This window comes from Nilaparvata lugens, chromosome 6, assembly GCF_014356525.2.
Source record: "Nilaparvata lugens isolate BPH chromosome 6, ASM1435652v1, whole genome shotgun sequence".
NCBI lineage: Eukaryota > Metazoa > Arthropoda > Insecta > Hemiptera > Delphacidae > Nilaparvata > Nilaparvata lugens.
In genome coordinates this window covers 18,568,185-18,583,529 of record NC_052509.1, presented here as the reverse complement: position 1 = coordinate 18,583,529, position 15,345 = coordinate 18,568,185, and the positions used below count along the sequence as shown (strand labels likewise).

General features: G+C 33.7%; 2 protein-coding genes across 2 annotated transcripts in view; one reads left to right on the top strand and one right to left on the bottom strand.

The window, feature by feature from the left end:
* Positions 1 to 629: 629 nt before the first annotated feature.
* The window catches only part of LOC111048856 (protein furry), a 329,691-nt gene continuing 314,975 nt past the window's right edge, over positions 630 to 15,345 (bottom strand). Inside the window, exons 37-41 of the mRNA XM_039431376.1 lie at positions 14,122 to 14,379; positions 12,536 to 12,742; positions 9,379 to 9,599; positions 7,821 to 7,921; positions 630 to 906 (exon numbers count right to left, since the gene is read on the bottom strand). Of these exons, the coding sequence (XP_039287310.1) occupies positions 767 to 906; positions 7,821 to 7,921; positions 9,379 to 9,599; positions 12,536 to 12,742; positions 14,122 to 14,379 (927 nt within the window). The 3' untranslated portion in view covers positions 630 to 766. The remainder of the gene's footprint in view (positions 907 to 7,820; positions 7,922 to 9,378; positions 9,600 to 12,535; positions 12,743 to 14,121; positions 14,380 to 15,345) is intronic.
* LOC120351825 (dentin sialophosphoprotein-like) lies at positions 2,332 to 4,495 on the top strand. The gene is made up of 4 exons (XM_039430316.1): positions 2,332 to 2,735; positions 3,089 to 3,292; positions 3,449 to 3,583; positions 4,041 to 4,495. The coding sequence occupies exons 1-4, from the start codon at positions 2,561 to 2,563 to the stop codon at positions 4,259 to 4,261; spliced, it is 735 nt and encodes a 244-aa protein (XP_039286250.1). The 5' UTR covers positions 2,332 to 2,560; the 3' UTR covers positions 4,262 to 4,495.

The window sequence follows — 15,345 nt, the reverse complement described above, 5'->3', positions numbered from 1 at the left end:
TTCAACCTAAAATCAAAGAAGAATTAAATTTTTGAAAATTGAATTTGAATTCAGAAGAGCATTCTATTCTATATTTTATATTATAAATTGAACGTTAAATGATAAAATAAGGATATTGATTTTATTGATTTGAAATTGGATAACTGATAGCACCTTTTCTTAGGATTAATTCAATTCTACATCCAATTTGGTAAATTCTATTATCCATCAATATAATGGAGAATTTTTACTTTTAACTCTCGGCTCTTTCTGATTTGGAAGAAGATCAATCCAGGCCTATTTCCTGTTTCTATATTAACCCTTGTGTAATCGCGTTGGGTCTTCAAAACTAAAATTCTTCAACCACAATGGTTTAAATAATAAACTCTTGAATTTGAGAATTTTGAGGTTGAGTCTATGTATGCCAGCACACCATGGCGAAAAAGTCATCATTCCTAGTAATCAGTGAGTAGACATGAATTTCTACTCAAGTTTTCAAATTTTTAATCAAAATTCGGAGATGAAATAGTAAGGGCTAAGCCTGTTTTCTCATTTTCAATCATCATTATTCTATGATTAATTAATAAATTAATAGATAGAATTGTGTACAATATTCTACAGTGTGAAAAATAAATGGATTAGCAACACCATTCTCACATTCAGATAATTTATTCAAAATAAGTAATAATTAAAATTAATATCAAACAATATGACAAAATGGATATGAATTTTGTACGTTGCAACGTAAGTGATGAAATGGTAATAAAATAAAGGCGAGATAGTGCTTCTATTGTGGAGTACTGGGCTGGTTTTCGCCGGGATGCAAGCGACTCTCGAACGTCTTAACAGCGCCCATTACTTGGAAGAGTCCCTTCATCAAACTGGACAGCAGAAGTCCCAGGTCCTGTTCTGTCACCACATACACATCTGCAACATAATAAAATTAGATAAAAACATGAAATTATTCATTTCTAAGATAAAATCTGTACATGTATAACCACACTAACCAAAAACTTTACATGAATAATACAGGAATATGGCTGTAGTGAGATTCATTCGTCATGATCATGTTGTTATGATTGCCCCAACACATATTATTATAGTAGGATATCATACAAACCGCTCTCTGTCTCAGACAGCACCGTATCGCGCATGCGTTAGCAACGGGTTTTTCCCGTTCCATTCAGTCAGTTCTTTGAATGTAACGTTCTTTGTGATGATGGTTACCGAGCACATGCGCATCAATCTCAGCATTGATCTTCTTTTCATTGCATATTGAATCACCAAGATCATATTTCCTAATATATGATAATATATAAACAGGCTTTTCCTTGCACATGCGCATCAATCTCAGCATTGATCTTCTTTTCATTGCATATTGAATCACCAAGATCATATTTCCTAATATATGATAATATATAAACAGGCTTTTCCTTGCACATGCGCATCAATCTCAGCATTGATCTTCTTTTCATTGCATATTGAATCACCAAGATCATATTTCCTAATATATGATAATATATAAACAGGCTTTTCCTTGCACATGCGCATCAATCTCAGCATTGATCTTCTTTTCATTGCATATTGAATCACCAAGATCATATTTCCTAATATATGATAATATATAAACAGGCTTTTCCTTGCACATGCGCATCAATCTCAGCATTGATCTTCTTTTCATTGCATATTGAATCACCAAGATCATATTTCCTAATATATGATAATATATAAACAGGCTTTTCCTTGCACATGCGCATCAATCTCAGCATTGATCTTCTTTTCATTGCATATTGAGTCACCAAGATCATATTTCCTAATATATGATAATATATAAACAGGCTTTTCCTTGCACATGCGCATCAATCTCAGCATTGATCTTCTCTTCACTGCATATTGTGTCACCAAGATCATATTTCCTAATAGATGATAATATATAAACAGGCTTTTCCTTGCACATGCGCATCAATCTCAGCATTGATCTTCTTTTCATTGCATATTGAGTCACCAAGATCATATTTCCTAATATATGATAATATATAAACAGGCTTTTCCTTGCACATGCGCATCAATCTCAGCATTGATCTTCTTTTCATTGCATATTGAGTCACCAAGATCATATTTCCTAATATATGATAATATATAAACAGGCTTTTCCTTGCACATGCGCATCAATCTCAGCATTGATCTTCTTTTCATTGCATATTGAATCACCAAGATCATATTCCCTTTTTCATGATAATATATGAACAGGCTTTTCCTTGCGCATGCACATCATTCTCAGCATTGATCTTCTTTTCATTGCTTATTGAATCACCAAGATCATATTTCCTAATATATGATAATATATAATTTTGTTCTCTAGAATTTTCAAATCGTGGCACAATTCTGGTGAACTGATTTCATTTTCAATCATTTGTTAAATGAACTGTTCAGAATGAAGAAGACCAACAAAGCTCAATTCAAACTAAGGTTAGCCTATAATGTTCAAATAGAACAAAAATAATTTGTTTTCACTATTCTATTGACACATTCTTATTCCTTTACAGGCGAGTTTTCAAATAAAGATGATGGTATCATATCAATGAGCAATGATTTGGACACGTCTTTTCCAAACACTACCACTTATGCTGATTATGGAACTTTTGAAATTAAAGAGAATCCAAACAATGAGAGCGAAATATTCAGCAAATGTAATAATGCTATTGACATGGACTGGGATGGAATCAGTGATATAACTAAACAAAAGGAACAGATTGGTGAGTTATAACTTACGTCCATCTTGTACAATATTTTTTAATGATGTTCTCGCATTAAGCTCAAATAAACAATGATAGCCTAGTATTGTTCAAATAGAGGATAGTTCAATTTCGTTTGAGTATGTTATTGACTCATTCTTTTTCCTTTGTAGTCAATTGAACATGACATATTTCAATGAAAAATGAAGTAGGCGACTTTCCAAACACTACCATCTTTACTATTAAATATTTAACGTTTGATTCAAATGGTGGACAGCCTATGATGTTCATGTATGGAATATAATGTTCTGTAATAAATAAAACAAACATAATTTGGTTTGAGTAGTCCATTAACAGTTTTTTTTTCTTCACAGGCGAGGTTTCAAATAAAGATGATGGTATTATATCAATGAACGATGATGTGGGCACTTTTCCAAACACTACAAGTTATGCTGATGATGAAATTTTTGAAAGGAATGAAAATCCGAACACTGAGAGCAAAATATTCAGCAAATGTGATAATGCTATTGACATGGCCTATGATGATATCAGTAACACTGAACAAAAGGAACAGATTGGTAAGCCGAACTCTCAGTTTGTACGATTTACTTTCTGAGCTTGTAAAAAACTCAAACAAATCTAAGTCTACTAGAGTCAAATCTATGAATACTTTTCCAATTTAAGATACAATCTTCTCAATGTGTCACAATATAATACTCTGAATCTCGTTACAGCACAAAACACAATTGACTCTCAAAGTGATACTGATTCCATGGAATATTATGAAAGTGATTCTTACGTTCCAAGCTCTGAATCAAGTGATGATGGTGATGGAGAAGTAACAAGCAGCAATTTGAAAAGATTATCGAGTAAGTCAGCCAAAGTCACAATACTTGTTTATACTGTATTTAATATTATTATGATGATAATTATGGATTGAATAAGAAAAAAATTATTACTGGGTCCAAACACTTTTAAAACAATGCAAAACTGGAACTTTCAAAGTACCTATATCATGAAATTTAATGTGTAGATACGTATTGGAGAGCCAACAAATATGAAAGCTATTGGCACTATAGGCATGCTAACCAAGTAAAAACCATGAAAAGCATAATAGCATAATAACTATAGTGTGTGTGATCATGTGCTGTAGTGACCATTTTGGTGTTGCCTCAAAAATGATTGGTAATGGCACAAAACGATTCGATTTTATACCTTGAACAACTTGTGTAATGATCATAATCAATGACATCTGTAGAATCAAATGTTGAAGATAATAATTATATATAGTCTATTTTGTAATCAACCCATTGTTTTTTGTTCTAGGTGAGTCTCCAAAGAAACATAATGATAGACCTATAACAATGGACAATGATGAGGACAATTTTCCAAACACAACCTGTGATGCTGATAGTGTTATTGAAATGAATATCAATCCAAATAACGAGAGTGAAACAGTCGTCAATGTTGAAAATGCCAGTGACAGGGCCGACAATGATATCACTGGACCAGAAGAACAAATCAGTGAGTTGGACTTTGAAATTTAATAATCTACTGTATTTATAATAATAACAATAAAAGATGGTAATGAAAGATTAATAATAATAATAATATGGACTACCTGGTCGCAGCAATACAAAAGGCAGTCATGCTGAACACTTGCCATATTGTAAGAAAGTTCCTTGCAATAGTTAATTGTTGATAATCCAAATAATACCTGGCAGTAGTCTGTATTTTATTAATGTAGGTTTCGCACACAATTGAGTGAATGTGAATAGGAGAAAAATGTACTTATCTGCCGAACTTAACATCTCCAAATTATATGACTTATACAAGAACAATTTCTGCCAAGAAAAAACCATTCAGCCTGTTTCACAGTTTGTTTACAGGAAAGTGTTTAACTCGTATGATCCTCAACTATCTTTTTACATCCCCAAAAAGGATCAGTGTACACAATGCAGTGTATATCAGAGTGCCCATGATAAAAGCAGCCTTGAAGAAGAGTGGCAGGCTCATAAAAATAGAGAGAAGGCATCAATGAGCATGAAACAAGAGGACAAGGATAGATGTCAATCTGAAAATGGGGAAACATTTCGAGCAATTTCATTTGATCTGCAAGCATTGCTCAGTGTACCCTATAGTAATGATAGTCAACTTTACTACCGGCGCAAATTGAATGTGTACAATTTCACTATATTTGATTGTCACAACAACGATGGCTATTGTTTTGTGTGGGACGAGTGCAATGGAAGAAAAGGTAGTTCCGAAATAGGAACTTGCATTCTACGATACTTGAGGCAATTACCCCCATCAGTGTCTCATGTATCTTCATTTTCAGACACTTGTGGGGGTCAAAACCGCAACAAGTATGTTGTTGCAGCAATGTTGTTTGCGGTCAATAAGATTGAAAGTATTGAGACAATCGATCTCAAGTACATGGAATCTGGACATTCATATTTGGAGGCAGATTCCATGCATGCAACTATCGAGCGTGCAAGAAAAAATAAAAAAATATACACGACTAGAGAATGGGCTTTGTTGATGTCCACAGCCAGAAAAAAGTCTTACAATGTTGAAACACTCATCCACTCGGACTTCCATGATTTGAAAGAACTCTGTGATACAATGTTACTAAATGTTACACTAAACACAGATAAAGAGAAGGTCAACTGGCTGAAAGTTAAATGGTTAAGATTCGAAAAAAATGATCCATACATTATCAAGTATAAGTACGATTTGAATGGCACATTCATGGAAATCAACATTCATCAGAAGAGGAATTCCGGAAGAAAGAAATTATGGGCAGGAGTAAGTTTGGCATCGAAATACCCTCAGTGTCTTCCAGTCACAAGAGAGAAGAAAGCCGACCTGGAGTGGATGATGCAGCAGAAAATCATTCCCGATGATTATAGTCATTTCTATAGTGGAATAACTTCTTCCAACAGACAGCTGGATGATGAATGAACCAAAACTTGTAACTAGGAAACAGAGATTGCGGTATGGATAGAGTGCACGCCAATTCAGATTACTAAAATCGGCGCAAGAATAATTGTCTGTGTAGTAGCATCAGTTGAAAAAAAACAATAAACTTCTTAATTTATTAAATGATCGTAATTTTTTTCAAGATAACCCTTATTCTAATTCTTATATCAATAGAATGCCAATTCCAATCATGAAATTGCGAAAATATGATTAGTAAAAGCATTATGGATTGGAACATCTCTTTGTACAATGATGGTAAGTGGAATTTCTCAGTGCACAAATGTGGTGAGTACGAGGTATCCATAACAACCCTGAAAAAACATGCTATTATCTGGTGAATTTTAAAATATTTATTTATGAATTTTACATTGATAACTGTTCTAAAAATAGTAAGTGAGGATATACTAATGATTCATATGATTTGGATGGAAAATTTACATTTTCCAAATGTATTGAACTTTGAAAATGCTCTCCTGTAAAAACAAGGAATAACTACTTGACACATGTGTGCGCTAAGCCATCAAATTATTATCATTTTATTTAATAAAAGAAAGAGTACTTTTGAAAAATATAATTAATAAAATATAACAGTTGTTATTTAACTGGTGTTAAAAAACACTATAACTAAGTCAGCATATTGTCATTTAAAAACAAGAACCGAACCCCCAACCACCCCTTTTACATTTAAAACATCAATAAACATAACTATTTGTAAAAACCTCCAATCCCTTCCAGCATATTGCAATTTCAAAGCAAAATCCTAACCTATCTTTCCACCTTTGAAATATCAAAAAGCATAATTCTACCTGGACCCTGGCCCTTTCTAGCATATTGCAATTTTAAAGCAAAAACCTAACCTAACCTTATGGAACATTATTAAATATAATCCAAAAAAACCTAACCACTAACCCCTAACCTATCCTTTCACATTTGAAACATCAAAAAACATAACTCTACCTGCACCCTAGCCCCTTCTAGCATATTGCAATTTCAAAGCAAAAACCTAACCTATCCTAATAACACATTATTAAATATAACCTAAATAAAACCTAACCTCTAACCCTATCACATTTTACTTTATGTCATCTTTAGAACAAAACATAAACATGTGGTTCATTTCATGAACATGTTCAAAGCAAAATCCTAACCCCCTAACCTATCCTTTTACCTTTGAAACATCAAAAAACATAACTCTACCTAGACCCTAGCCCCTTCTAGCATATTGCAATTTTAAAGCAAAAACCTAATCTATCCTAATAAAATATTATTAAATATAACCTAAATAAAACCTAACCCCTAACTCTTTCACATTTGTTGAACAATAGACAGGATAGCAACATCATTGCAAATCGTACACTACCATTATAACGTGGACCTCACTATAGATACTCAAAGAATACTTTTGAATAACTATGTTATAACTGTGACTGTTGCTGGCCGTTACTCTGTTTCTGAGACAAAGAGAGGCTGCTGATTGTGAAAATTTCAACGGTAAATTTTTGTGAAATTATAAGAATATGGTACCATAACCTTATTCGGGCTGGCTCAACTATCTAAATTCGGAAGAGAGATAGTTTTGAATGAATACTGTTGTCTCTCTCCCAATCATTGATTTCATTTGTGCATATGTGTAAATGAAATAGATGAATAAATTATTATCAGAAACCTGTAGGACATTTTAATTAGGATAGAAATTATCATTTACAACCTATTGTATTTGATATGTGTATTGTAATAATGTATCTGCATTTGAATGCCAAATCATTGGCTTTTAGAGAAATTATAAAAATTGTCAGCATTAGATGAATAAGAAGTATTGCTGTTATTCATAAGGATAGCTGACTGAAATGCATATCACTATAGTGCTATACATTGGAATCACTTCAACTAGGAAAATTGTTCGGATATCTTCTTAATTGTAATTTTCAAAAGATTATTTATTACTCTACTGATAAGCGATTGCTGAATAGCAAACAAGAGAAGTTTATAAATAACTATTTTTCATCAATCTGGAATACAGGATTGAGACTTCATAAAGAAACCAACAAAGACTCGTTCCAGTCTCCATAGAACTCAATTTCTCATCATAGAGCATACAAGAAAAGTGTGAATATAAATTATCACCTTGCTTTTCTTTGATCAAGTGAGAGCAGTAGACACTAAGTATTCCTGTGATGTCATCCTCTTCTGCGCCAGTCAAAATCACATCACTTGGCCAAGACCTCCTGTAAATAATTTATAAATAGCATAAGGTTTATGGAATTATAGAATCGGTCTCATAGACTACCGTATATATCATAGACATATAGACTCATAATGATTATGGAGGAAAATTTACTCAATATATATTTTAAATTATTATAAAACACTATTATAACAGAAAATTAGAGAGAAAAGTGGAAGTGACGAAATTATTCCAAACAGATATCAATCTAAATTTGGGAGAGGAATGTTGAAGGGTTCGCCTCTTCCAATATCATTTTAGTGATTAGCGATTTTGTACAAATGAATAGAAAAAATTGATGACACTGTTTAAAAGCTCCCATAAGATTCAATAATATTCTTTTTCTATTCAGCACCACAGCAGAGCAAAATTTCGTTGTCAAACAGGGTCTATGAATGTTTCTTAGTGGAAAGTATGATGCTTGATTGTTCTATTGTCTAAGAAACATTCATAAATATACGGCCCTTAGTTGCTGGAATATAATTGGCAAACGATTGTGATTTGGTGTATAAATTGAAATGGACATAACCTATGTAGAATATTTGGACACTTTGAAACTAAATTAGGAAATTGAAGAAGTTTTGGGCAATAGCCTGTTTTTCATTCCGATCGTTGTATTGTTTTTGCTAACCTGATAAAAGATGTTACAATGCGTTTACTGTAGGCTACGAATTGCAGAGGAAACTTTTTAACGTAAAAAACAAAATACCTTGAAACCTTGCAATAATTGTCGAAAAAATTATGTTCTAGTATTACCTACTACTTTGTATACACCCATAGTTCTTCTCATTTCATCTTAAACCCTGCTTCCCAATGAACTCAATTAAGTTTGATTTTTATAGGAGTTCAACCACTGACGGACTGAAAATTTGTGATGTGAATGCCCACATAAAAATCAATGGTGTTCTATTTCTGCCTAGCAGACCTGAAAATTTCAGGTTTAATCATCATTAATGATTTAATCATTTTATCATCATCCTTTTATGAAGTGTTCGCTAATTTTCAGCGTCCCAATGTATGAAGACTCCCATTAGAATCAATGATATTCCATTTCTACCCTATAACGCAAACATCGGAAAACAGGGCTTTAGAGAGATGGTAAGAAGGTGATTCAGACACGAGTAAAAGCTTAAAATCGTAGCGCGTTCATGAGTACTAAGCTTTTACTCGTGAATGAACCATCTATTAGTGTGTCAATAAGCTATTTCATTTTTTAAATAATTATTCATCTATTTCAATCATTTCATTTCTCATTAAACATAACTCAACTTCCAGAAAAGTAACACAGGCTTAAGCCCAAAACGATTCCAATCCTAATTTACTAATTTTATGCAAGTCCAAATGTAGCTTATTAATAAGTTTGATAGTTAAACCAAAATAGTTATTTTTTTAATGTTATTTTTCCCAAAATTGCATTGAAAAGAAAATGAGAATAGTGTAGAAAATCAGTTGACCGACCTATTACGCCTGACAAAGTTGAGCGCTGACACCCATTGGCCGTCTTGCAGTAGTTCGACAAGCGCATTCTCGCAGAGATCGGGCAGGGTGAGCGGGGAGGGTGAAGGGGTGGGGGTGGGTGTTGGAGTGGGGGTGCCCTGGTCGCTCGACTCCACACTCTCGTCCTGCGCCTTACATAGCGCCGTCTTTATGCGAACTATTTCCAGCGACACATCTTGAAGCTGCCCAAAACAAACAATATTAATAATAAACTACAGTATTATTGAATTATTTTGCATAAATTACTTATTTAATTATACATTGATACATACAATATCCTTCTCAACTATGAATGATTGGGAAAGGAACAACAGGCTTAAAGCCCAAAACGGTTCCTTTCCCAAATTTAGATAGAAATTGCCCAAAAATAGGTTATGTTATTCGAATAACAATTACAATAACGGAATGAATTATTCCCCAATTATTGGGAAAGGTATAAACAAATGTTTTCCTTGAATCATTTATCATTCACTAGAGAAAACGAAGAATCAGTAGAAAAATTCACAGTTCAAAAGTTCCATTCACAAGAAAACTGTTTTTCACTGTTGATGGAATTTCCAATTATCGGAAAAGCTACAGAGATATGACTCAAAAACTGGGGGAATAATTACACAAGAATTATTTCTTACGGTGTGCGCACAGAGGTGCTCTAAATTCCATCTTCTTGTAAAATTAATACAAGGAAACTGAAGTTTTATTGAATAAGTGCGAGAGAGAGAGAGATGCTTATTATTAGATCATATTGATCAATTGATAAGAAATCTATAGATGCTAACTCTAGTATCTTGTTTTTCTTCAATTGAGATATCAAACTAGAACTCTTGTTTTTGATCGCCGCCTTTTTGTCCTCACAAAGAACGTAGATCGCAGAGCTCGGAACGTGCACTCACCATGACAAATAAACTGTAAAGCTGTTTTCGACTATTAATGGTTGAAAATTTGATATTGAAGCAGTTTTGGATGCAAGCATGTTGTTTTCCTCTCATATTTACAATGATATGTGTTCTTTCTCTAGGCATGTTTATTGTTAATGAACAAATGAATTGATGGAAAGAACCAATAAATAAAAATAATATAAGCTTATGATTCTTAATTGAATCAGTTTTTATTTATTTGAAAGGACATGATTCAATACAATTTTTTTAGTCACAGATAAAAATGATGAGGAACTGCATGAATTCAAATGCTTATGAATAAATAATTATTATTATTGAAAGAGAATTCAAAGTTAAATTCTGTAAACCACCCTAAAGACTTCTGCTACTGCAAATATTGACAAAGGGGGGGGGGAACAGCTAGAAGGAAATAGGATGAGAGCTACCATCCAAATTTATTTACCAGCCCGGGAATCAAAACCGGTACATCCTAATTTCTAGTCAGACACACAAACTACATTGCTAAACCAAGTAGTATCCCAACTACTAGTGCTAGTCACATATCAACAAAATGACAATCTCTGGGTTTGATTCCCGGGCTGGCAAATACGTTTTGGATAGTAGCTTACATCAAATTCCTGAATTTCCTTCTACATCTTCACCCTGTTTTCAATATTTGCAGTAGCAGATGTCTTCAGGGTGGTTTACAGCACTTGACTTTGGATTTTCGTTCAAAAATAATTATGATAGCTAGACACATTAGTGAATTTAAAACGTTTTAAAAGCATATTATAGAATTTCTCCATAATAAAACAATACAGAAACAACAATACAATACGCTTTCTTGTTTTAATTGAATAGTTATTTCACACAATACTGTAGTTTCAATATTCATTGGCATCATTCAGAGTTTCAACTGTAGATCCAACACAATATACCGTACATAGAAGATAATGTCATATATCATATACAGCTTGAAGGAAACCAACTCTAACCAGTTGCAAGTTTTAAGTACCTGGGTTCAAGTGTACAGAGAGATGGAGGGCTTGATGTAGAAATACAGCATAGAATAAATTGTGGATGGATGAACTGGAGAAAAATGAGTGGTGCTCTTTGTGATAAGAGAGTGAATTGTCAAATGAAGGGAAAAGTGTATAGATCAGTTGTGAGGCCAGCTATGCTGTATGGAACAGAAACATGGCCCATTTCAAAGAAACAGGAACGAAAGATGGAAGTGACTGAGATGAGAATGTTAAGATGGATGTGTGGGGTTACAAGAGATAAAATAAGAAATGAATTGATCAGAGGCATTGTAAAAGTTGGACCACTGGGAAAGAAAATTCAGGAGACAAGGATGAGGTGGTTTGGGCATGTACAGCGACGGGAGGATGAGGATTATGTTGGACGAAGAGTGCAGGGCTTGGTTTTGGATGGTGTGAGAGGACGAGGTAGACCTACGATGAGGTGGGGAGATAGAATAGCAGCTGACTTGCGAGAGAGTGGTTGGAGGAGAGAGGAAGCATTTGATAGGGCTTTGTGGAGAGGCAGACTAAGAGGAAGGAATGCCGACCCCATTTAAATGGGATAAGGCACAGCCAAAAAAGAAGAAGAAGAAGAAGAAAAGAAGAAGAAGAAGAAGAAGAAGAAGAAGAAGAAGAAGAAAATGTCATAAGCATTAAAATTAATCTCAAATACGTAAAGTTATCAAGTTTATAACGTTTATTGTATTTTTATTATCCTCACTCCAGTTGAGTTGAGAAATGTGACTATTTACTTTGTATAAATTTGGAGAAAAATTGTTTTCAAGCGGTTTACGTTTTTCAGAAAATTTTGCAATATTGTAGCCTACATGATGGCAAGATGGAACTTCCTATCCAAATCTGCAGTTCTCAGCCTTCTAAAATTGATGATAGTTGTCTATTGTTCTTCCAAATTCCGTCAACTTCTGACCTAACCTAACCTATAGTGAGGTCCACGTTATAATGACAGTATTTGATCAACTTTGGTTTTGCTATCCTTGTCTATCATCCGACAAAGACGGTGGTACTATCCTTTTCTAGGCCTACAACGATGACAATTATGTTTTTGATAATGCAGAAATATAGTTAGTTAATGCAGAGAATCGACATCGCTATTCTTCTATCTTTATTCACTGCCATTATAACGTGGACCACACTATAGTAACCTAACCTAACCTAACTTCACAATGCGAACCGAGAAATTCTCATAAATCGTTGACTCACCTCGTTTTCTTGTGCAGTTGTGCTGAGTACGGTGAACATTTTGTTAGCAGATTCTAGAAGCAGTAGAAGTTGAAAATGCAGCTTGTAGCAGGCTCTGCCCAGGTCCAGAGCGGCATCCTCCAGGGTCGGCCTACTGCTGCTTGTGCTTTCCTCTCTATCTTGCTCTCTCACTTCTCGCTTCAAACACACCTTCACTGTGTCCATGCACTGCAACAATATTCAAATTCATTAATAAATCAACAAATTACCCATCTTTGACCAAACCTTATTTCTTTCTTAAATTTCTACAAACAAGGAATGGAGTTATCATTGATGAGACTATCAAAATTGATTTATAGGAACCTAACACGGGAGTTTATCACAGAAAATAAAATATGAATCTAATATCATTTTTGAACCCAAAGAAGTTCGAGACATAACTTTATAATAACTAGATGATAAAATAAGGTTCAATGCTATCTGAGAAGAGACTCGATTTATAGGCCTAATAATGTTCTCAAAATGAGAGAAACTGAATCTAGATTTCGATTATTTAATTAATCTCGAAAAACTGTGTTATGATATCAAAAACTAATTTTCTTTATAAAAAAATTCTCAAAAGGTTTCATTATATTGTGCTTGGGTAATAAAACTAACTAATTATAAAAGTTTTCACATGTGTATAAAATGAATGCAATTAAGATTTCAAAGCACTCAGTGTTTCATTATATTGAACTTTATTATCAAGGCTTCATATTATATTGAAAACTTTCGAGTGCTTTGAAACCTCAATTGCTTTCATTTTATGCAAGTGTGTAAACTTTTGTCATTAGTTTAATTAGCCACGCACAAGCCTGAAACTTATGTGATATCATCCTCTGCAAGCAGATACTATTTTAAAAGATTCTAACATAGAATACTATTAATATTCATTTACAACTTCCTCTTTCTGTCCCTGTCCTTTTCCTATAATTCGGGGTCGGCTCTCCTAACATGAAATCGTTGTATTACAAACATTATTACATCAATTCACAAGAACTGCTGAAAATTGTCATTAAACATACTCATTAAAAATCAATACAGTCGAACCTCTGTATAGGGAAGCTCTAATATTTCAAGCTCTAAGATTCGTAGCGTATTTCGTCACATACCATTTTAGAATTTTTATTGTAGTTCACCTCTTTGTAAGAGGACTTCCTCTCTACAGCAAATTCTCTTATTATTATGCATATGGCATAATAATATTTACAGGATAATTTTTTATTTCAGGATAATCAACTTCTACACAGAGGTTCAACAGAATTTACCAAATTCGGACTATTGTTTTGTGTTGTGTTTGAGTTGAATGGATGAAAAATAGAATGACAAAAATCCTTGTATCATAGAGTCTTCACAAGAATGAGCTTTAAAAAAAAATGAATGGAAATCGGACTCCTCAATCGCATTTCTTCATATTTAATACTTAGAAGATACTAAGAAAGTCGATCAATGTTTCTAATGCATTACAGCCTTGTAAAAAGAATAAGGTACTATAAAAAACAAGGAATGCATTTTTTTGTAAATAATAAAATAAACTTGAGAATGATGTTATGTTGTGATGCACATACCTCAGCAGTGAGCTCCTTCTTGTCTAGAAACGTGTCGAGGTGCTCTTTGAGTTCGAGCATGCCGAAGCGAACGGCGTCGACGAGGCGGGAGGCGGCGACCCTGTCGGCCGAGAACCAGACTAGCGGCGGCTCGCCGTGCGAAGCGAGCGTGTCAGTCAGCTGACCCAGTTGCGACACAAGGCATGCGGCATGCTCGCAGCTCTCGGCCAGGTAGTGGCATGCCTCTCGGGTTAGGCACATGCTTTTGCGCAACACGTCCTGAATTAAAAAAACAAAACAAATTACAGTAGTTCATTTACTTCAAAACTACAATTCTTATAAAACATAAACAAATTAATCAAATTCACTCCTTATTATAGGCTACGCCTGCGTTGAGTAGTAGTCCCGAGATATTTATTTATTTATTCATGGAGACAACAGGCCTGAAGATATAGACCTACAGATAAACATTTTATACAATAAAAGTTACAATCAATCCAATCTATGTTGAATAGGTATTAACAGAATGAATTGGATTTAAACAGTAACACAGAAATAAAAGTTAAAATAACTCTCATTTTTTTTAAACTATAATTACCGTAATTGAAGCAGTTAATTCCTTTACCATTAACATAAAAATGTGTTTGTTAACCTGTGGATCAAAATGTAAGTAGTGTTGTTGAGTACCGGTAGTATATAGTAACAAGTGCATCGTACACTTGTTGAGTAGTGTTTAATAAGTGATTGAAGAGAAAAGAAAAGACATAGCTTACATTTGAATTTGGACCTAAGTATAAATTGGGAAAGGAACAGTTTGGCCATGAGCGTATTATATGGCATTCCCCTAGCTAAAGTAGTATTTATTTATTCTTATGGCTTTTATCGGCAGAGATCCTTTCGGATGTTCTGCCTCGCCCTATTACCCAATGTAATTTCCTATCAACACGCAAGTTAATAGGTTATGTATTCGGTTCTTCATGTTTTCTCACTAGAAATGAGTAAAAATAGAAAATATTTATAATAATTTTCTCACTAGCTATAGTAGTAATAGTACATGTTGGAATAATCATGCATTTATCATAAATTGCAATAGAAATGAGTTGGATTGGATTAGATACTTTTTATTGAATCACTTTACATGTAAGCTGATACATTTCTTGCAGTCGTCACCTTTTCAAAATAAGATTTAAAACTCAGATTTGAGTATATTCAGTTATCAGTCATGAAATCTCCGCTAAACTATAC